We start from the raw sequence: 23,893 nt of genomic DNA on the forward strand, positions 1-23,893 counted from the left end.
TGATTCACAAAGCAAATTTTTATGCATTTCATCTTGGATAAATAATTTTAATAATATTTTTAATAGTCACGTTATCGTTTGGGATCGTTAGTCTTAATGTATAGACTACTTATACAATTATTTCATTTATCATATTTACATTTGATGATATAGTCACAGTTAGCTTTTAATAACGATGACTTTGAATTTGTTTGTTAGAACAAAATGGGAAAAATGCGTAATTTTGCAATCGGTAGGTATTCGTTATTGAAACCATAGATGGTTCGTTTCTTAGCAATTCGAAATTGCATTATTATTATTTTTTACAAATATCAGTCCCGGATATTTATAAAATATCTGGAAATAAAAAATATATTCATGCGAAGGGCTAAGCTGTTAAAAAAAGCTTTTTGGTAAATTATCACCATCACCTATAGGTATTGAATAGCTCGGATAATCAATATTCAGATGAAACAATGTTAATTTTTTTGAAGTGATAACTTTTTATGGGAGGGTAAACCACTTCGTTACGTAACGCGTTACGGCGCCAGTCTGTCTGGCTTCTTTTCCTCTTACGCATGCGGCAGCAGTAGGCCAGCTAGCCATATTTTGGACAGTTTAAGTTATCACTTCTCTCTCGAGACGCACACGTATTTAATTCATTTTCATATATGTATCGACAATTTGTGCCAACGTGTGTTTTTGGGTTTCAGACTGTTGTTAATTTCAATTTGGCACATTGGATCACATGGCTATTAACTAGCACGTCGCTGTGAATTTGGATTTAGGATGCATATACCTACATCAATATTTTTAAAAGTTTTTTTTTATATTAAATTTACGTTGCTGTGTTGTCAAATTATTATAAAAATAAAATCAACAACATAGCCTGTAGCTTTTTATGTGCACGTTGATTGATGTTCGATGATGACTTAACCTGATTAAACGGATAATGAATGCTTGTTTACTGAAATAAACATCATCCATAACTGCATAATATATATAGTCTGTAAAACTATCTTTTCCAAATAGGTAGACATTGCAACGTACGAGTTGGTACCTCGTAGGTAGGTATATCGTATGTTCCAATATTGTTATCTTGTTTGATGACAATTTATTACGAGTAATGAATATTTACTTGTAATAGAACTATTTTATACTTTTTGATAAAATTAACTATTGCACGAAAATAACAGCGTTACATTGAAAATATTTTTTTCAGTTCACGGGGAAAATAAATGTAAATATAGATATACCTAGATTTTAATGAGTTTTACCTAAGTTTATAGGTTTGTCCGAATCACTGACATATTGATATAAGTATACTTAATCCACTTCAAATAATATACCTAAGTATATTAAGTATTTGATGTTTTTCATCTCTAATAAATTGAGCGAAACGCTCATCTATAACAAGTTAAAAAAATCCCGACATTAACATTCTTCGTGTAACTCAATATTATCTATAATGTAAGTATTTATAAGCAAAATCTTGAACAACTACCAACATGAAACTATAAGCAAATCTCAGCTGTTAATAAATTATAGATAAGATAGGTCCTATAAAGATCGTGATAAGGCACGAGGATAGCGCTCTGTGTCAATTCGTTGACACATATGCGCTCACTAATAGTTATTCCTTTATTATTTTAATGCTATTTAATAGTTATTCCTTTATTATTGACTAGATTGCTTTATTTAATTTGCTTGACAGGACCAGGGCACCATTAGAATATTAATTAAAGGGGTAAATTATGTGAGCATTCTTGCTAGTTGGCACTATTAGGAATATATCGTACTGGTAAAAAGTAGTAAACATACATTAGCAGTCTGTAAATTTCCCACTGCTGGGCTAAGGCCTCCTCTCCGTTTGAGGAGAGGGTTTGGAGCATATTCCACCACGCTGCTCCAATGCGGGTTGGTGGAAGACATGTGGCAGAATTTCGTTAAAATTAGACACATGTGTATTATATAGGTTTCCTCGTGATGTTTTCCTTCACCGCCGAGCAGGAGATGAATTATAAAAACAAATTATGCATATGAAAATTCAGTGATGCCTGGGTTTTGATCCCGAAATCATCGGTTAAGATGCACGCGTTCTAACCACTCGGTCATCTCGGCTCAGTGTAGTAAACATGTTTATTTCATAATGTCTTTCATTAGAATATATAATATTTGACAGTACCCCAGACGACTATGCTAGAGTAGAGGTATGCGGTCTATGCCAGGGAATCTATAGCAATAATTAGTTTGTAGTGTAAATAGTAACTAAGCTAGACTAAGAATACAATGACGATAATAATACTGTCATCAACGAGGTCGTAATTTGTAGAGTAGCTCTTTTATTTTATATATTTTGTGTATCTGCTCATAAATTAATCTGCTAATTTACTTTTTTAATGGTCACACCTAGAACTCATACCGGCTGATAAATAATTTCTACATAAATATAGAAGCGCGTTCTGCATCATAAAATTTAATACATTTCTTACATCCTTTTTCTTCTTCTTATTCGTAGTAAATGACGTTGTAAGTGACGTGATAAAAATGTAATAAATATGTATACTTACATAATGATTGGAAATAAAACGTCATCAAAAAGCAAATTCGTGTAGAATTTATTAAACTAGCTTTACCTTACTAGTTTATAATATAAGCTAAATGGTAATATTATTTAAGGCTCACGATTCAAGTTGTAGGATTTTCCGAGTTCCTATATGGATATAAGAAGCTGTTTTTCTATTTTCGGGGAAACCATAACCAATATTATCGATAAAAACTTGTAATATTTCAACTAGCTGCCAGTCCCGACTTCGTACACGTGAAATAAGAATTTCAATTGTTTATAAAAAACCTTAAACGTTAAATCTAGATGAGGGGTCCAAATACCAACAATTAAGAACTCAAACATACAAAATAATTATGAAGATTCAGATCCAGCTTTTAAGGAGTAGTTTAGAGCAGGGCCGGATCTACTAAGTATATAGCTTTTTGGGCTTCAGCCTAGGGCCCCGTGGATTCAAGGGGCCCCAGCTGAGTCAAAGCAAAGTCAAAAATACGACGATAATGTGAAAGAATCCATAACTTTATCAAATTAAACAGATCGTATGGTTTGCAGCCCTGCGAGTTTTGCAATTAATCAAACCCATTCAATTAATTTAATTCAAGTCTACGTTCAGATATGTCTTTGGTGGTGTTAGCCCAGCCCTAAGTAGTGTTAGCCCAGGGCTCCGTAACATACGGTCCGGCCCTGGTTCAGAGACATAACTGAAACACTTATGTTTATAACTCTGTACCTACTGTAATATTTATTGTTCTGACGTAACAGTAGTTTTTAATACCGTAAATTATTTTAAAAGCATTGTATTGAATACTGTGACGAAAAATATTTTGAAGTGAACTTGATAATTATTATTTCTTTAAAACTTTTGCAAGCGCTCCATTATTTATCATTATTTCAACAACTCAGCGGGGTCAATAACCTCCCAACCGATAATCCCAGATCCGCCTGTTGGGGTTATTTCATTATCCCATTGTTTTTAGTTTCTAAAAATAACAAATAATTATCCGCAGACCGTAATGGTGTACCTAATACACTAAGTGCAAAATTATGTAATTAAATTACCTTAGTAATATTTTGATTGTCTCTTTATAATATACTACTTTCCCTCAATAAGAGCTCACACTAGTTATTAGGTATATGTTTAATTATAATATTATTGTTCCATTTATAAACACTAAAAGTAAGAACTAATTTTGATGGTGGTATTATTTACAATTATGTTTTTACTGCTATGTATATTTTTTTCATTTTTTATCTTAATATTTAATTATTATTTTTTATTCTGGTTTTTGTTTGTGCCAAGAGGGCACAGATTATTTCGCACATGTCACGTGCGAATTTAAATTATTATTTAGCGCATTCTGTGGTCTCCTATAATTGAAGGAGCACACTACTTGTAACCCTTATATTGTTTAATTTTAAGAATATGTATTTAGTGTGTATCTTTAGTTGGAGACTCGTGAATTAAATGAATACATAAATAATGATTGTATACCTGTTTTCTATTTTGATTAACTTCCTAATATTAGGTAATATTATATAATAGTTTATATAAATTTTTCAATTAGGGAACCCTAGGTAGTTTCCTACAATGCCTAATAGATAAACCAGCCTTGACAATGGCAATTTAAAATCATAGCATTCAAATAATATACCAGTAAATAAAGGGTGAAATTATTGGCGGTAGTGTTGTGTGCAGTCACTGTCCCTTTACTCTTTTGAATTCAACTCATCAATGATGCTATCAAACAATCATGTACTTCTGATTATGTATTCAGCTTGGAAAAAGTGCAGACAACTTAATAAAATCCCGCTAGTACTAGTCTTTGTAAAATCTTATTCATTCAGAATTAAATAAATATCACTCCATTCTCAGCAGATTTGATAATATTATGAATACTTATTGATGAATTTCAAATTTGTTTCTAAAATCATAGTACATATTATGAGGTAAAAAATGATTTTGTACTTCTAAGGATTTAAATTCTTAATATATTAAAGCAGCTATGGAATATTTCCATTGAAATATTATCATTGATAGCAAAATTAATGGCCTAGTTTATAGCATAGCTTAGTCAAATGTATAATAATAAATAATTATAAAAAAAATTAAAAACATTATAAATTATAAATTTTATTATCAAAATACTTTAGAGTGGACTATAAGTCTACACAACAACTGCTTGTTCAAACTTGACATGATGCTCCTTAAGGGATACTAATAATAAATAATTATTTAAGGAATTGATTTTATTTTCAAACTGCAATCAGCACAACTATCATTCTGAAATAAAAAGAATTATAATTTTAATTTCATATTCATACTTTTGCTATTGAAAATGGAAAATGAAGCTATTGTAGAATTGGAATGACTCTATTGCCAAAGACAGAAATCGAACTAACAATTTATTATGAAGGTAATTAAATGGTTAAAACTCTTTATTAAATATTATTTTCACACAAAAAAAAAAAAATAAGAAAAATACCATTGTATGTAACATTACCTAAAAACATAAAGGCATTGAGATGAGACAGTTTTCTTAATATTATACCTATTTAAAGTAAGTATGAAATTTGGATGGGATATTGTCAACTGTATTGTTAATAACTACTAATCAAACGAATAAATGTAAGCTGAGAAAGTGTTAGCTTATCATCAGATTAATAATTAATTTAAGTACAAAAATAAAATTTTTAGAGTAATAAACACATAGTGACTATTGAAAAGGGTCATTAAGCATAGGCAGGTAGATAAAAAAATACTTACCCATAAAGGTATAAAAAGAATGACAGCAAATAAAATGCAAGTTTGATCCAACCTTCTCTTTGACATACAGTTAACACATCAGCATTCATTATACTCGTTGGATCATATAGACCTGGACCGGACATTACAGGCCTTGTACGATACCTGCAAAAGCATTAAACACAAACCATTGTTTTTGAAACATGTCAAGAATATTAATATTACCTTTATTAAGAATGAATCAGCATTGATGTAAATTTATGATAATTGGAGTGATTGGTGAAGCATGATTTTAAAAACATAACCTGTTTACCTGTGTATATGATACAGAATCAGTGGAACGTTTATTAACAATGAAATCCATTCTCCCGATAACAGGAAAAGTATGTTAATAAATAAATGCAGCAAATACTCCGGTAACACCAACTGTAATATTAAAAGATTTATAAGATTATAGAGCGCAAGTCACTTGCTGTTCACTCAAAATGTAAAATACTAACGGGATTAAGGCTATTGCATTGATCAATGGGATTTTTGTAATCGGTCTTTAACTCGTCTATTGCTATGACATGAAATATCGAGAAAAATATAAGAAAAGCGTCTACAATTAGAGCTATAATATAAGAAAAGGCTGGAAAGCTAAACGCCATTTTGACAAAAAACCCATTTGACAGTTCCGAGACGTGACTTTTTTTAACATCTTCCTGTTATATGTAAAAACGAGTACATCCTAAAAAACAACGATATTTTTTAGTTTTAAAAAGCACCTTAAAAAATCAAGGTTAGAATAAATTATGTATTTTCTTTAGTGTTCTCGTTTTAAAATAATAATTAAATTTTTGTCTTAACGATTATATATAACTATTCTTCTAAAGTCATAACATTATTATTTTGACAAATGACAATACACCAACTCATATGTCTATGTGCGCCTACCAATAATCCGAATTTCAACCTAATTACAGAGTGATCAAATATTACTGATTACGTGCTAATAATTATTATATTCCTTTATTGTTAAAACATTCGCTTCTAATTGGCGTCGACGTCGATATCGGATAATAATTTATATAAATTGGGATTTTAGTATGTTGTCCAAAAAATAATCAACTTGAAATGATTTAAACGCTAACAGAACTATTAATATTATTTATTATCAACTAGTATATAAAAATGAAAAGTGTTTGCTTACTTGTTATAAGTGCAGTAGGAGTCTTGAGCATAGAACATGACTTCAAAGGTTTTGACGATAGTATATTATTTGGAATAAACTGGCCAGGAGTTCAAGATACTCTTCCGAAGTTAGAGGATGGATCTGCGGTATTTATCATACAAACAGTACACTAGTAATCAAAAACACTTCTTAAGTTTAAACTCTCTGTATTTTCTTTTCTGATTTACATATTTAAGATACATACAAATAGCAGGTTTATAATTTACTACTTGGAACTGCTTTAATTATTTTATGTAAATATTCATCATGCAAAATAGTATTCTAAATACAACTAAAACATTAATAAAAATTAATATTATATAATATTTGTCAATAGTATTGATTTGTCTATAATTTATTTTAGAATAGAGAAGTGTTAAAAGTTACAACATCACATCATGAAAAATATGAATGTCGCCTGCCTGAACTGCATGAAAAAGAAACAACAAATATTGAAGAATATGATGGACCTTCCCCGATAAATCTTTTGAAGCCATTGTTCACTCAAAAGATATGCTCGTACAGGCTTGAAAGCTACTGGAGCTATGAAGTGTGCCATGGGCGTTATATACGACAGTATCATGAAGAGAGGGAAGGTATAATATTCTTTTTTATATATATATTTTATCTCTATAGACTAAGCATCCTTACCTTGCTTAAGTAAGTAATATCTGCTGTAAGATTATAAGTGAAAGTACTGTACTGCTTAAAGATTTTTCAGATTTATTCAGTAATCTTCATTAGTATGAAACTGACATCATGCCGTTTGAACCTAAGTTAAAAATACATTGCCTTCTGAATAGAATGTTTAATTTGTTTCTAGGTAAAAATGTTAAGACTCAAGAGTATTCCTTGGGTCATTGGAGTGCAGAAAGACAAGCAAAACTAGAGGCTGATTTAAAGGCCGCACAAGATAACAAGGTGAAACTTAAAACAACTAAAGTAGAAGGAATGAGTTTGCCTTATATTGAAATGGCTATGGATGAAGGTAAAGATATATATTTTTTTATATTTTTATAAACTATGACTACGACTACTAAGATTTTAATTTTATAATGGACCTCAATCAATGATGTCATTTAATTCTAGGATAAAGTTTTATTTATCTTTACTTGTACTGCCATTAAGTCAGCTGTAAATGACATCACACTACATTTTTACTTTTCAGGCACTTTATGCGATTTGAGTGGTAAACCACGACTGACAAGGGTTCTGTATGTTTGCTATACACATAGCAAGCATGAGATTTACTCATTTAAAGAGACCGCCACATGTGAATATGAAATAATTATTCTATCACCGTTATTGTGTGAACATCCACTATACAAGCAGAAGGATGTCAGTGAAAATATTATTGACTGCATACCCATTGATGGTGCACCAAAGAAACCTAGGAATTTATTGAAGAGTGAAGTAGAAAGCTTAAGGTTCAACCATCAGACGATAAAACTAATGAATAATGTGAGTTTTTGTTTGTTAAACACTTAATCTAATTCCTTACTTTGTTCAATTAGGTTTCTATGAGTATCACTTATTAGTAATTTAACAAAACTATGTCATTCTGATGAGAAGTACTAAAGAGTTAGTTAGTTTACTCATTTCATACAAGTTACCCTAGGTATATACCTAATTCAAATTATATACCTAGAGTAACTTATGTGAAAAAGAATAAGATAAATATCTTATTCTTTTATTTAAAAAAGGTCCTACGGTTTTATTACACCATTAAATAATTTGTCTTAGCAAGGATGCAAAAGTAAGGCCTATAGTCATATATTAGAAAATAGAAAGATAATAGAAAGCACAAACTAAATATATTTACATACATTAATACAAAAGTATTGAAATCTATATGCAAAGAATTAATTTTATTATTTTGATACTTATACTATAATGCCTTGTGTGTTATCATATAAGTCTTAAAATCTCATTGAACCTGGTTAGACTTACTACTAAATTAGCCTGATGGGCCTGGGCTTGAACTTGGACCTTATCTGATAAAATAACATTATTAGTTGTTTATATTGTAGCCTTTATATTGTTTTTATAATATTAGTTTTGTAGAAATTAGAATTAAGTTGTTTGGTTTTGTGTTGATTTCTTTGCTGTCTAGTGTTATTGTTTTTTTATTCAATTTAAATTAGGTTATTGGAGAGTAGTTATAACTTTTCTTATATTATACATTGTGGTTTAATGGAAATTAAAAAAGTTTTAATATTTTTAATAACTAAACACACAATTTATACAAATGTGAACTTGTATTTGTTATTTATGAATGCTACCATGTAAATGGTACCAAAAAGATGGCAGCATTACACAGCTGTATCGCAATCTCTATTTTGTTAAAATACACACATTTATTACCAGTAAATGTACAGTGTAAACATAGCAGAAATGTCTTCAATGTGTGCTTGGTACCAACTACACTTGCTCGGTAACCTATTAATATAATTATTAAAAATTGCATCATTAAACCACAAGCAGTTTTAGTTTAGATATTAGTTGCTTTATTAACATTTGTGTTGGCATGTTCAGGATAAGGAAGCTAGGGATGTACTTGCTGTTTTGAAAGTTGAAAAAATTGATAAGGTAATTATATTTTTTTGTTGCTTTTTTTATGTTATTTTTTATAACTTGTGTATGTGTGTGTGTGACAAGCTTCTTAGTTCTAGTGTATTTTTTTTTCATTTATTATATTCGTAATGATACATTAGCAACGTGGCAGAACTATAGCCGAGATGAATAGCAATATTAAGCCGATTAAGCGATTTTTTAAGCGCAACAACCTATCGAACACGTAAACGCCTCAGCCATCAAGCAAAAGTATTCCCAAAAAGGGATGGTTACAGGCATGTAGCCGGTTGAGAAGCATGGCAAATCTTTTTTACAGGCATTTTACACCGACCCGATTTACATTCAAGTCATTTGGTTATTATCAAAAAAGAAATACTTTTTATAAATAAATATGATTCAATAATAACGTGATTATTTTAAAGTTTGTTAGTTAGTTAAAGACTGAAAATGTTATGATGATACAATACACGTAATTAAAATTTTCTATTAAAAATTTACATACTTTTTAATGTAAGTTATTCGTGTAAGTAATTTCAAGAATAAAATATGTGCTGAAAAAATAAGTACAATTATATTTTAATTGTAAATAATGTGTGGTTATTCCATGAATATTAAGTTTCCAATCCATTCCCTTAATAAGAATCTCGCTCATTAGGTGGACTATTACTGGTATAATAGACTATATGAGGTATTAACTAACATATATTAAAACTGTGGTATACTTTTAGGATGGTGAAACTCATTTGAAATTGGAATTGCACCCATTAAGCGAGGAAGAAGATTTGACAGGTGACAGTAAAGCTACACCATTGCTTGAGAAACCACAGCCAGTTACAGATGACTCGCCGGTTCGCGCGTTTTTAAATGGAGAAAATTGTTTGAATGGAGTAAGTTTTATTATTATTATTATTATATTGGTATCCCTATCATTTGTTATGAAATTAGTCAAAATTAACGGGTGGTTTATATATATCTTCCGCTTCGCTCGCATTTTATGTTAAATTCGGTTCAGGTGTTTGGCCGTGTAAGAGGAACAGACTTTTTGCTATAATGTGAGCATATAATAAATAATAATATAATATTAATATTTAATTAATTTTATTTTTATTTTATTTTAGTAATATAATATTAAAATAATAATAATATATAATAAAGCATATTGAAATTATATTTAGGTGCATCAATCGTTACATATAGTGTGTTTTTAAATCAAACAAAAAAATCATATTTCAATGTCACCTGGCACTTTGATAAACAATTTTTCTGGAGTTATAATGCTAGTATTTGTACAACAAGACAATACAAACTAACAATAGCGATTGTAATTCATTATTTTCCCAAAAAACAACCAAATATTCATAGCTGTTAAAGTTGAAAGAGTGCTGGTCGTACATACACGACTGTTGTTTTTTTTGCAATATTACCCAAATATCAGACAGCGTTGTTGTGGGAATAAAAAAAGTTTTAAAAAATTAATATTATATTATACATATATAGGAACAAACTGATTATTGCAATATGGAATATTGGCGTTAGGCAGACTGCTGACTGAATTATAATTTGCGGTGCAGTGTTTTTCACCGGCGCGTAAAATATTTTTCAGCCGGTAAACGGTCTGACGATCTAATTCCTTGTTTAGAGATTGATACAAGTCACTGGTGTTTATTCTAGGGTACTGGTTGGTGGAAATATGAGTTCTGCTATGGCAAACATGTTGTCCAGTATCACGTGGATCGTGCAGGTGAGAAGACAACTCTGCTGTTGGGAAAATATGATGAGCAGGCGCATCTGGACTGGATAAAGGAGAACAGAGGAAAAGCTCCTAAACCTATTGGTATGTTGACCTACTAAGGTCAATAAGTTTCTTAAACCTAGAATATGTGATTTTATTGGGTTCTGAAAACCATCTCAGTTTATACAACGTTTTCGATGTCGTATAATAATATACATAAATGTTACGAACCCAGTTTTTACGAACATTACATTAACAGCCTGTAAATTTCCACTGCCGAGCTAAGGTCTCCTCTCCCTTTGAGGAGAAGGTATGGAGCATATTCCACCACGCTGCTCCAATGCGGGTTGGTGGAGTACACATGTGGCAGAATATCGTTGAAATAAGCCACATGCAGGTTTCCTCACGATGTTTTCCTTCACCGCCGAGCACGAGATGAATTATAAACACAAAGATAATTAACGAACACAGTACAAATATAAATTGTAAAATATCTTTTAATATTATAGTAATTCAGTAATGTTTGCAAAATTTTAACATAACCAAGTAATGCAAAAATAGCTGCCAAGACCTACATTATTTTAATAGGGTTCGCTTGCAAAACTATCGGTAAACAAATTGATGAATTGCCATAATCACAAATAATATCCAAGAAATAGGTATACGATTAAGCATATCCCACACTCGAAACTAGAAAATATCATGATCAAGTAAGCTACATATAAATCAGATAAGTAGTTTTTACTTGAATCCAGATATACCATAAAACAAACATAAATTACCTCTTTATCTATGGATTTCTTGTTGTCTTGTTTTGAGGAAAGATTTAGTTATATAAAATATTTAATTATACAAAAATGAATGAAGTGTAAAATTCAAGTGAAATATATGTAAACTGCACGAATTTATAATTAAAGAAAAAATACTGAAATTTGGTAACAGTATTTAGAATTGAATAAAAGCCACCATTTCTCAAAAACAATTTATTAAATACAATATTTTTATCATTTGAATAACGTTCGTTTTTATACACGGCTTCCCAAAAAGTTTTTTTTTATTAATGTTATTTTTAATTTGATTTTTGTTTCGTTTACTAGAATACATGTATTGTATATATTTATTACAGATCAAAGAACATCAGTGTCTCACTTCTATTCTGGAGGAGATGTTTGCGATAAAACAAGCAAACCAAGGCAGACTGAGGTCAAATTAAAATGCTTAGAAAATTCTTCAAGTCCAGCTCAAGTTTCCCTGTACCTTTTGGAACCTAGGACGTGTCATTATATACTCGGTGTGGAGTCGCCACTAATTTGTGATATATTACCACTAGCTGATGAAAATGGACTCATAAAGTCGACGAAACTGCTCCCCGAAGTAAGAGATAAATCAGTGGAAAAGAAACTTGAAAACGAAGACGATATAAAAGAAAAAGACGTTAACAAATTTGGTTTTGATTAGATTAATAAATGTTTAAAAAAAATGTTTTTTTTTTTTTTTTATGAATCAGATCCTATACTATACTTAATAAATTACAACTTCTTTCAAAAATACTTATTTAATCTAGTGAGTAATCCATATACTTCTTGATATCGCGCTCTTTAGTTTGTCACGGCAATCCCGTGGCGTCCGCCTTAGAGACGGAGTAGACGGTACCGCTGGTTTTTAGTGGGTATTTCCGTGTACCTGGGCGCACTCGGCGTCAAGGTCACTTCCAGGGTGGGGGAAACGCGTGTTTTTGCAGCAAGATCAAAAAACAAAAAAGGCGCTCTTTGGTTTAGTAAATATCAATAATTTCCATCTCAAAATCATTTAATGGTTAAGTAGTATCTCTCAATGACATTTAAAATGAAATTTAAGTTTGATGGTATGCATGTGGCATATTCCTTACAATGTTGTATTATGTCCCTTGTGTCTGTATTTACATTAGCCAAGTATTACTGTTTGGCGGTAGAATATGTGATGAGTGGCAAAGCCCTACCACCAAGTAATGATATATTTTGTCTGAAAGAAATAACATGATCTGCTTTGTTTTGTTTGTAAAAATGGTAATTGACTACGTTGGAATTTAGCCAAGAGGATATCGTAACGAGGCCTTTTTCACTCCACCTTTTTACACTTCTCCAAGAGGAGGAGAAACAGAAAAACCAATAGCGCTCTGTCATCGGCGTGTGATAAAACTACGGCCAATTCTACTAACTTATAACGGTTATGATACGTTCGCGATTCTATTCCGGTCCAACCTCGACAATTCGTTACAAAAATAAACCTCAGCTTAATCGTAACTGATGGCAAATTTTAATTATATACATGTAGGTGACCATATGATCTAGATTATATTTCGATCCAACTTCGACCGACCCGTATCTGGGTGGGTTTCTTAGTTAAATATGAAAACAGCCGAACGGGTACGATCACGTTTCGATTCGATAACGATAATGAGAGAATTTGTTAGTAGATTTTTTTCAAGTTATAGTTGTATTAAGTAAGTACCCAAAACAAGAGAGTTGATGTTAGCAAGAAATAATGCTGGCAGCAAGTCACATTTCCTGGACTCTATAAGATATTTGTCTTTTTAATAAAATATTATTTCATTTTAACTTTTCTTTGTAAGTTGTTCGGAAATATAGACCATGTCTCTTTATTAACCGACTTCAAAAAGGAGGAGGTTATCAATTCGTCTGAATTTTTTTGTACGCAACTCGAGGTATAGTTATAGCACGACGTTTTCATTTGATTCATTTTAAGGAAAAATTCTTCCAAGGATGTTTGATTGAAATTTTGCGATATTATGCAATATCACATCAGACATTAAAGTAAGTTACTTTAGCAATCTACGTTTAGTAGAAGACATCGTATTACTCTCAGAAACCGCATCATAACTTGAAGAAATGAACAAAGAACTGAACTACGTCAGTCGCAACATTGGTTTTGAATTAAATAACGAAAAAACTAAAATCACGTGTAACAAAACTCAAAGACCCATATTTGTGGATAGTCGACAGTTGGTATATATTCATGAATGCATAGTATTTATTTAAAAAAACAATATCTTTGTCAAAAGCAGGACACCGTGATAAATTAAAGACACGCATTAAAATGTCATGTCAATGTCTTGAACATATATGGAGCCACATAGAAGTTCCAAAATCTGATTTACTTTTAAAATTAAAAAAGAAAATCCTCGACTCGAAATTGTTCAAATTAATCTGTAAAATAATAACAAAGGGATTTAACTCGAAATAAAGAATTGAAAAATGCCAAAGAATGGCTCTTTGAAAGAGTAGCATTGAAACTGAGACACTAAAAATGACATAGCGAAATAAAGGAAAGGACAAAAATTATTGATGCGTTAACCCTCTGCAAGAAACTTAAGTGGAAGTGGGCTGGTCACATAGCACGTCAGGATAAAGAAAGATGGACTAGAAAAATCAATGCGTGGGCTGGCCCTCCCGGAAAAAGGAAAAGAGGTCGCCCCCTGGGAAGATGGAAAGACGAACTTATAAAATTCGCAAACAACGACTGGACGAAAATAGCCCAAGACAGGAAAAAGTGGAGTGAGATGCTGTCTATACTAGTCGAGAGGCCCTTGGTTGATGTTTTATTAATACGAAGGAACTAAAGAGACTTAAATAAATAAATAAAATAATACAACTAGATCGAGAAGATCGCTTTTTTGTTTTAAATATTTTATTGTCCCATTTTTGATTTGGAAATTATTTTTCCGACTAGGTATCTGTAGTTCTTCAACTCTTCTCCAGGACGGTTACGTCTACTGCTCATTTTCTCTAGTGCATTATTTGAGTGGTGAGATAATTCTTCTATACTAATATTTTTACTATACTAATATTAGTCTGGTGTCTCTTTTTTGGGATTTTGTAGTTCGCTTGTTCGAACAGAGAACAGGGATGTGATCGCTGGCTTAAAAATTGTATTTGATTGCCATAATTTTGTATTTGGAAAAGATTAAATACACTACACTACATTCCGAGCATTACATTTGTAGCAGAGTTAAATATTCATTAGGAGTAATTTAATAAACTTTCTCGAGAAAAAACAGAATTATTTAGTAGTCATGAGTTGGGTATAAGTCAATTAAAGGTTGAAAATAAGAAAAGACATTTTTTTTAACTTGACATTTATTTACATTTATATCAACAAAACGGGTGTTGTATAAAACAGTTCTTTTTATTAAATTACCAATTGTTTACCTACTAAATACGGTGCCTCTAAACAGTGTAAAAATAAATTTTTCGTCTGAATTAATATAGGTACCGTGACTTTTCTTTTATTAAAATAAGGAATTATAAGACATTTTTTATGAAGAGTAAGTTTTCGACAGACCGATGTTGCGTTATAGTCATAAAAACAAGTTATATTAAACATATAATTGACCAATGAAAACAATTGTTAACAATTTTCTAAGCTATATGATAAATAATTAACAAAAAGTAAGGGTTTTTTGTGGTTATAATTATTGTCATCGGTCTGAAGAAATCATATCGTGTTTAAAGAAAAACTCGAAATTCCTTTAATAAAACAAAGTTTGTAATAAAGATAAACATATATCAATTGATGTAACAAAAAAAAAAACGAAATCATCACAATAATTTGAAGTTAAGATTTGAATTTTGGATACACGCCTGCACTTTTTTCTCTTAACACATTATTTATTTTTATTATCTGTTTGAATTTTATTTTCGATAATTTTTTTTGTATCCAAAAAACCTAAATAATTTTATAGTGTTATAATAAAGTGTTAAATAGGTTTAAAGTTTTAGTAGGCGTATATTCAAAATACTTTAAAAATATTTGGATTTTAGGCATTAAAGTCGACAGCAAAAACACATTCATGTTCAGCAACAGTTTCTTTTTTATGGTCTCAACACCACGACTGTCTTATCAAGTATCCAATGTGTATCAGATATTTTTTATTATCTGGAAATAATTTTCAAAAAGCTTTTTTCTATGTCACATATTTTACAACAATGAGGTCTTACAACTTAGAAATCCTAAGTAGGTAAAAAATCTTTTCATTAAATATTTCTTTTTTTCGATCACACCTACGAACAGACTATTCGGAGTGGTCGTGTCTAGGATTGTATTAGTAGGCAATTCTAAAATAGAACAACCACATTTTAAATATGATATAATTACAATACTATTTCCGCAATACAATTTTTTATCAAGGTCACAATTTCCAATTTTTACATTTTTATAAATCGATAAAAAAACCAAATCGTTTCATTAGTCAGTGATTGTTCCATTTAGATTCTCGTTTGAAATTTCAACAATTCATCCCCATTTCTAATAATTTATTTACTTACAATAAAAATAAGAAAAATTCCTTTAAGACTTTCTTTACATATAACTCACAATAAGACAATAATCATACTGAATGATGACATAGTCGTTCTATATCTAGAGAAGGGAACTTATTCAGTCTAAATATTGTCTTTCATCAGACATCAAAAACTTTTCCTAAATTTAAATTATAAGGTATTTGTTAAGCCAAACGTCGTAATATTTTTTTTAATAAATCACAATTAAATTCAATTCGTACGATATATGCGTATCTTATCGCAACGGTATCAGTTCTTCAGATAAACAAACATCGTAAATTATTTAGTCATTCTTTTCAATGCATTGGCACAATAACAAAATACTTGGGTAACCTTATTTTTTTAAGAAACATTTAAATTAAGTAAATTACTTAAATATATCCCCATTGAGCGATTTGATAATCACATTACAATATTTATAGTGTATGTAAAAATGAATAAAATATATTAAGTAATACTTAATTTATAAAATTAGAATATTAACGTTAACAGTGACAGCTTATCAGCATCAAAATCTAGAAGTGATTGAAAAAAGAAATTTAATTTAACAATATTTTACTTGAAAAGTGATGAACTGTAAGCCAAGAATAATAAGAAATATTTTAAGAGCTAATCATACTTAAATAGTAAGAAAAAAAAACAATAAATAAGTATAGTCCACATCAATAGTATTTATAAAAAAAAACGTTCCTTATAATTTTATTTACGATGACTTTATTTCAGTTAAAATAAAATAGTGACTGATTTAGGTATGGTACAAGTACTATTTATATATTTGAAATATCTTTGTTAATATTATATACAAATACTATTCAAATGAACTATAAATAATTAATGTCGAACTTACACAAAAACTTAGTCTATGTTTAAATACTTAATTCTAACAAAAAATTTCTGACTAAACGGTCAAAGTTCGATGTTAGTTTATATACGTAAGTAGGATAATGTATTATTCAAATTTGTGTTTCTCTTGTAAAACATATCATAATATACCCATTGGAGTAAATATTTTAAGTGTAATAGCCATTAATCGTGAAATAAATCATGACTAATTCGTGTGGGTTTAATAAGATGCAATTGCCGAATCAGACAAAGGTTATCGAAGAAATCCCTGATCATTCAACAATCGATGATTATGTATTACATAATAGTTAATTAAATATACATATACATAGAAATAAATTATTGAACGATAAAAAAATACGAGCCATTAATCCACCGGTAATCCATCTATTTTCAAATTACGAAAACTATTTTCAAAATTGACGTCTTTAATTTTGAAAATAGTTTTATACTTTGTTGTTTAGACCAGAGATCGGGAAATGGTCTATTTTATAAATATTTATGATTTCAGATATATTTTATTAAGACGGTACTTATTAGATAACATTTTTCAATTATACGTCTTAACAATATATACATTTGCGATAGACAATTTGGTTTTAAATTAAACTTCCATATGCTGTTTTAGTGTAGAAATCGAATAGTATATAAAAATGTATTTGTTCTTCTCAATTTGACGTCATTTGCAATTGTAAAGCAATTGTTTGATTGATTCTTGATAAGTGTCGATGGATTATTTTTTAAAGATGAAATATAATAAAATAATAATTATAGAAAATCTACATTGATTTGATCGATTCGTTAATTTGGAGTTAGGATTTGTTCTTTCCTTCAAAGCCTCGGGTATTTTAAGTAAGTACTCTATTGAAAATATGTTGTTAATAAATACACTGATCGTTTTGAGATCATATATTAATCTAACACCTTATAATTTTAAATAAGAAGAAATATAGACTAAATGAATATGACCACTTTTTATTAGTGGCAACACAAACAGAAAAGTTCACAGAGAACATATCAGTAAATAAATATCATCAATACTCACATTGTATTGTGTAAACATTGGATGACAAAATATATTTTTTTAATTACAATATGACACTGACGTTAGTAAAAAGCGTACAACTATTGACAGCTCTTTGGCGCGTAAAAATCGCAACGGTTCATGAACGCATTCAACTTATGCTTAAAGTGACTAAAACTTATCATTTAAAAAATTATAATTATATTAATAAACAAATTTGGGGAATACTTTGGAAACGATAAATCCTTTGACACAAACCTTAACCTTATACTTATTAGTTAACAACTGTGCACGTGGACTCGCGATTCCGAACGAACCTTACGACTATCATCAGTTCAAGTGCACCGGATACATCACAACAAACGTCCAAAAACTTACAACCTCTCCATATTTTTTTCTTTATTTTCTTTGTAAATTCACTAGGAACGAGTTCTGGAATATTCTAGTACGGTCTCGATAGTTCTTTCGAACGTTTCAGTTGAACTTTAAGTCTCTTTGTACCTATTTGAAAGCCGTTCATCGCTTGTATGGCAGCCTGTGCGGAGGCTGCATTGTCGTAGGAGACGAAACCGAAGCACTTTGACAGATTCGTCTGTTTGTCTATGAACACTTTGGCCGATATCACGTGACCGAACGGTAGGAAGGTAGACGCGAGGTCGGTGTCGGTGAACTCCTGCGGCAGGTGGTATATAAATAGGTTACCACCTTCCGGTCCTGGAAGAATAAATATAAAACATATATTATTTTTAAAAACTAAGAGATTTAAAATTACATTTCAACGATGCGACGTCAATTATGACCGATGTTAATACACAACTTCTATTCATTTTTTTTTCATTTAAAATACTGAATTTGGTAAATGTAAATTCTTAAATTAATAAGTATAGCAATCACACTGATATACTATATAAAACTTACCCTCGACTTGCTTGCCTGCAGCAGCTGCGGCCGCGGAGCCTAGTACGGATCCGAGCGGTGCCGCGGCGTACGCTGTGCCGAACTGTGCCGCGTACGCTGACCCTAGTGGCTCCGCTGTCGACCCTGTATCAACATTTAATACTAAATAATTTCAGATAAAATAAAAATTTAAATTACTATATTTTAATTAATAAATCATGCAGTTTTATTAGAAAAAAGTAGCCTATTTAATTTTCGGAGTCATAAAATCGGTGTTTTGTAAATCTATTGTCCTACTAAGTTGAAGTATCTTTGACGTTGATTATTCATATTGTGTTTGAGAACTAAGGACATGCTTGCTAGGTAAGTTTTCTCTGGCTTGCTAAGATATATTTTATATTTAAGTTATATAATAAAAACTATGATTACTTGGAAAAGGTTAAACAATTATAATGAAACGGCGAGTCTAGTCACGTTAGAAGCTTTCGAGATAACAAATTTACACTATATGACACATGATTAGGGTTTGTGCAAAAGTATAAGAAATTTTATTAATAAGCAGCCTTTGTTGTGACTTTGTGTCTTTCCAAAAATTATATTACGCCATGAACATGAAAAGGTAGTTACAATTTAAATATAGGGACGATAATCAACAATCTTCTTCTTTTAATACAATTAGTAATAATTAAAACCTATTGTGCGGATGATGATGACGATGATGATTTTCTCAAAAATATGTTTTTATAATTTGGGATATAAACAAAATTTATAATTATATTTATTACTGTTTATCTGTTAATTTGCAGAGACGAGTTAAAACCACATAGCTTAGTCATTATTATGTTTTTATTATAAATACTTAATTATATTATTCTATTGTATTCATTTTTGGTAAAGTCTAAGTTAATTAGTAACAAAACAATAAATACCATAACAAAAAAAAAACCTCGAAAGTCGATAAGCGACGAAAAAATATTAACCACTCATGCAAATCGATAATTACGAATGTTAATGGACAAACTTTGTCTCTTCGCAATTATTTAGTGAAGTGCAATCAACAAACATTCAAGGAATTAGCTCTAGTATCAACAAACTGTTAATTAATGAATAATCTAACAAAAAAAAAAGTTTATTTTATTAAAATCATTTCAACAATTATCTTACAATTAATGTTAAGTATTATACAAACGGAAAGGTCAATACAAAATTTGTACACAAGTTAAACATAACTTAGCACTAACAACTATTTATGATTGCATATCAGTGTTGTATAATGTCTATTTTATTAATAACGATCACTTTATATAGTATATAATAGCAAATCAGTTGTCGAAATACATTAAAGTATAAATAAAACCTTTTCCACACGTGCGACCATTTAATTCGGAATAAAAATGGCGATCGTTTCAACAAAACTGATACGTAACCATAGTTGAATACACAAATAAAAATGCGAAAACAAGCGAAACCTGTGTTGAAACAATATTGGATTTAAATTCTGCTATCAGTACCTATATCCAATTTTAAAAATAAAAAGTTTTGTTTCATAAAATATTGCAGTTACAAAAAATCAATGATGTCTATTGTCAATTTAGAATTGAAAAAGCCTAATGTCACGCAAAGCAATTTTAGATCAATTTACGATGCAGATTAAAATGCACAGAAATCAAACCAAGCTAGTCCTAGATTCGTGCAATAAATAATGTAGACTTTCGTTTAATGTACATTTGAATAAAAGCAATATTTAAAGTCCACGTATTAAGAACATTTAAAATTATATGTTCTAAGTAAATTAAAATGTTATGTCTACTATTATTTCTTGCACTAATCTGAGATACCAACATATATGTCATTCCATAACATACACTTCGACCTCATAGTGGTTTGTTTACCTGTGATGTTAGTCTTCCCGAGAAGACCTGAAGGGTGAAAAAGTTTCATCGTTAATAAACGTTTTTTTTTTAACTCTCAACGTATTAAAGCCCAATCTGAAAGAGGAAAGTTTGCGGACAAAAAAGATCATTACGGTTTTTTCATGACCATCTTATGTGGCAACATTCCAATTAAGATTTGGACAGGTAAGGCAATTAGGCCGGAATTTATAGAACCTTACCTGTCTTTCGGAGGATGAATTTGCGAAAGGGACAAAGGGGACAAAGCAAAAACGTCAATTAGGAATTGCCATTTAGAAATTTGTATTAGCCGAAATTAGAATAATTTTCCGTTGTCTCGTTTGCTCAATTGTTTTCATGTTTCAAATTGTATAAACATATATTTAGAAAACGTTGCTTAAATCAGTACGTACATATGATTATCCAACTATGTCGTAATACTATACTTCAAACGTAAGCAAAATTGATGTCAAAAGTCCGAAAAAAAATCTCCTGACAAAATATATTTTTAAATAAATACTATAGCAAATATTTCAATATACTTACACAACTGTGGTGCAGTTGGTTGTGGTGCAGCAGCAGGTGCCATCGGTGCTGCCTGCGTCACTACAGGCTGTGTCATGGCCGCCAGTGCAGCTAAGTTCTGCACGCTAACAGGAGCCAGTAAACCCCCTAGTTGTTCCGCAGCACCCCCTCCTATACTTCCAACCCCTCCCACTCCAGCCACACCACTCACGGCGTTCCCGCTCAGCCCTGCACCATTGAAACCGATATCTTGATAGTTAACACCTAGACCAAATAACGAAAATGTAAAAAAAAAGTGGTTTGGGTTAAACTGAAAATGGGAAGGGTTAAGGTTTGGAGAAATAATATAGTAACATTAAATAATAACCTAGTTAAGTAACAAAAAATTAAATAAATAAAAATAAACAGAACGAAAAAAAATTTAAAAGAAATATTTCAGTAAGAATTACCGTACTTGATAGAATATTAAAATGATAAAAACTATTTATGACTATAGTTGTTATCTATATCAGTTTGTTTAAATCCGACGGATAAAAAGTAAGTTTTTACCAAATAAGGGAAAATAAGGTAGTAAGTAACAATTTAAATACAATTAAACGACTCGGCTCTAAATGAATGCGTAATTAGTCTTAATCGTAACTGTTTCCAATTACGCTGTGTGCGTAAATTACCTCAATTGTTTTTCACTTGTCGAAATTGGGCCTATTGTCTGAGAAACATAATTAAAAAATGTAGCTTTTTACCTTTTTTCAAAGTTACTTTACAAGTGGTAATATTCATTTATCTTTGTGACAGTATTGAAATTCAATTAAGCCTGAAGCTGTTTCGCAAGTCGCTACCAAGTTCAGGACTATTTCTAACCTAGGTTTCTATAGTTAACGAAAGGAACGAACCTTGTAACAACGTTGAACCTTGACCTTGTAGAAGTTGCTGTTGAAGACCAACTGCTTGAAGTTGTTGTAATAATTGCAACTGTGTTGCGGGTGACAATGCTGCCTCGGACGCCAAGTACGCAGTTGATGCTACCGGTGTCGTCAAGCCCCATAAACTAGCTTGCATCGCTTGTAACTTCTTTTGTTCCTTCTCCTTCTGTGTATCCGCGAATTTTACCACTAATGGCGCCGAACATCCCTCCATCGTTTGACTGTGATGCAGTGACTGGAATTCGGATTGTTGATATTTTTAACATCTACCATTTTTTTAATAATTATTTTTAATAATTATTATTTATTATTCTGTTATCCAGAAATTGTTACTAAATTAATATTTTAATTACTGTACTGGTCACGGTTTGGTCAATTATATGTATCGTGATTGATTAATAATAGTGTCTCATTACAAACCTTGATAGCAGCAATAGCCGCCTGTTTCGATACGAAGGTAACGAACGCGCAACCTTTGCTTTGGCCCTGCGCGTCCCTCAGCACCGTACATTCTTCTATAGCTCCGTGACTCGAGAATAAGGCGCGAACATCGTTTTCAGACAGCTTCTTGTTCAGCATGCCAACAAACAGCTTGCGTTCTGTAAACAAAAATATGTAACTAATTTCAATAAATTAAACAATAATAGAAATGTACTTTTGGACTGATGTAAATTTATTCGAAAAGGTTAAATATACCATTTGATCTGACTACCTATGAGAATTTTATAATAGAAAATAATGTATTATTCCCAAATTATTTTAGTATTCAAGTAATGGTAGTTTTTTTTAATTCTTCACGCAAATGACACTTATATTACAAGGAAAATCTCGTAAAATTACACGCGTCGCTATCAAAAGTCACGGTCGCTGAACGGGGCTCGCTGCAGGCAATGTACACTTCAATTCCCTTTTCTTATATTAAATAATAAATCCTAGACGACACATGTCCCGTGTGTAAAACACGTCGTTCCTCATGCCCGTGGTTATTTACAGCCGGTTGCGATATTACAAGTTAAATGGAGAGGTTTTCAACCTACACAAACTATAAAATGATTTTATATTTTATTAGAATAAATGAAAAACATGGTTAAATATTCACATTTTATTTAAATTCTACAATAATCGGTTGACTGTTAAATTAATTCATTACTCATATTCAAATCTATAAAATAGGTTAGTCATTCTGGTATATAAACCGGTAATGAATTTATATGTGTAATGTTTGTTCAGTATTCCGTTACTGTAGAATATCTGCCATTCGCCGCTGTAGCGCACACATACACCCTCGAGAAATATATTGTAAAGTAAAACGATCAAACACTTCCCAACTGCAATCCGTCAAAGATTCATATCAAACGATCTCACGTACTTCAATACCATCTCGTATAACATTTGCATTATATTTGCAAGATCAGTATTGTGCGATATGTTTGCTTTAGTGTTTGGAATATTCTGCGATACAGTAGTATTCACTTGGAGTGATTTTGTAGAAAAGTTACATGTCAAAAGGGTCAAAACGTGTTCATTTCTGTTGAGAGGTTCGTAGGATATTATGAAAAAACGACGGGGCGTCGGTATATTCTTTTTTTCTCGCGGATCTTTATTCGGTTTAGAATGCCCAAGAGGTGAGGAGAGCTTAAATT

General features: G+C 30.8%; 3 protein-coding genes across 9 annotated transcripts in view; 1 reads left to right on the top strand and 2 right to left on the bottom strand.

The window, feature by feature from the left end:
* Positions 1-4,656: 4,656 nt before the first annotated feature.
* LOC125066381 (protein cornichon) lies at positions 4,657-5,963 on the bottom strand. Its single transcript, XM_047674442.1, has 4 exons — positions 5,789-5,963; positions 5,602-5,714; positions 5,310-5,453; positions 4,657-4,826 (listed from the first exon to the last, which is right to left on the bottom strand). The coding sequence occupies exons 1-4, from the start codon at positions 5,936-5,938 to the stop codon at positions 4,799-4,801; spliced, it is 435 nt and encodes a 144-aa protein (XP_047530398.1). The 5' UTR covers positions 5,939-5,963; the 3' UTR covers positions 4,657-4,798.
* A 246-nt stretch (positions 5,964-6,209) lies between these two features.
* Positions 6,210-12,287, top strand: LOC125066184 (endoplasmic reticulum lectin 1). 2 transcript variants are annotated; one of them, XM_047674140.1, is made up of 8 exons: positions 6,210-6,608; positions 6,866-7,097; positions 7,325-7,489; positions 7,670-7,962; positions 9,037-9,090; positions 9,804-9,962; positions 10,747-10,909; positions 11,934-12,287. In XM_047674140.1, exons 1-8 carry the CDS (start codon positions 6,462-6,464, stop codon positions 12,263-12,265), a joined length of 1,545 nt encoding a protein of 514 aa, XP_047530096.1. In that variant the 5' UTR covers positions 6,210-6,461; the 3' UTR covers positions 12,266-12,287. The 2 variants fall into 2 exon arrangements, with proteins under 2 accessions (XP_047530096.1, XP_047530097.1); XM_047674141.1 differs by lacking the exon at positions 9,037-9,090.
* A 3,572-nt stretch (positions 12,288-15,859) lies between these two features.
* LOC125066642 (CUGBP Elav-like family member 1) overlaps positions 15,860-23,893 on the bottom strand; it is a 384,532-nt gene continuing 376,498 nt past the window's right edge. For 3 of the 6 annotated variants that reach the window (XM_047674844.1, XM_047674838.1, XM_047674841.1), the window contains 6 exons: positions 22,671-22,849; positions 22,221-22,485; positions 21,349-21,591; positions 20,803-20,829; positions 18,932-19,054; positions 15,860-18,727 (listed from right to left, as the gene is read on the bottom strand). In XM_047674844.1, coding sequence (XP_047530800.1) covers positions 18,456-18,727; positions 18,932-19,054; positions 20,803-20,829; positions 21,349-21,591; positions 22,221-22,485; positions 22,671-22,849 — 1,109 coding nt within the window. In that variant the 3' untranslated portion in view covers positions 15,860-18,455. The remainder of the gene's footprint in view (positions 18,728-18,931; positions 19,055-20,802; positions 20,830-21,348; positions 21,592-22,220; positions 22,486-22,670; positions 22,850-23,893) is intronic. The other 3 variants (XM_047674839.1, XM_047674843.1, XM_047674840.1) reach the window with 2 other exon arrangements.

The sequence above is a fragment of the Vanessa atalanta genome, chromosome 9 (assembly GCF_905147765.1).
Source record: "Vanessa atalanta chromosome 9, ilVanAtal1.2, whole genome shotgun sequence".
Classification (NCBI taxonomy): domain Eukaryota; kingdom Metazoa; phylum Arthropoda; class Insecta; order Lepidoptera; family Nymphalidae; genus Vanessa; species Vanessa atalanta.

What these genes read in the sequence shown, in the direction of transcription:
- LOC125066381 (XM_047674442.1), bottom strand. Translation starts at nt 5,938, where the DNA reads ATGGCGTTTAGCTTTCCAGCCTTTTCTTATATTATAGCTCTAATTGTA. An exon ending in ATTCTGTATCATATACACAG is followed by an intron (nt 5,454 to 5,601) that starts GTAAACAGGTTA and finishes ATGCTTTTGCAG; the next exon opens with GTATCGTACAAGGCCTGTAA. An exon ending in TTCTTTTTATACCTTTATGG is followed by an intron (nt 4,827 to 5,309) that starts GTAAGTATTTTT and finishes TTTTTATTTCAG; the next exon opens with AATGATAGTTGTGCTGATTG.
- LOC125066184 (XM_047674140.1), top strand. Translation starts at nt 6,462, where the DNA reads ATGAAAAGTGTTTGCTTACTTGTTATAAGTGCAGTAGGAGTCTTGAGC. An exon ending in GTATCATGAAGAGAGGGAAG is followed by an intron (nt 7,098 to 7,324) that starts GTATAATATTCT and finishes ATTTGTTTCTAG; the next exon opens with GTAAAAATGTTAAGACTCAA. An exon ending in TGAAATGGCTATGGATGAAG is followed by an intron (nt 7,490 to 7,669) that starts GTAAAGATATAT and finishes TTTACTTTTCAG; the next exon opens with GCACTTTATGCGATTTGAGT.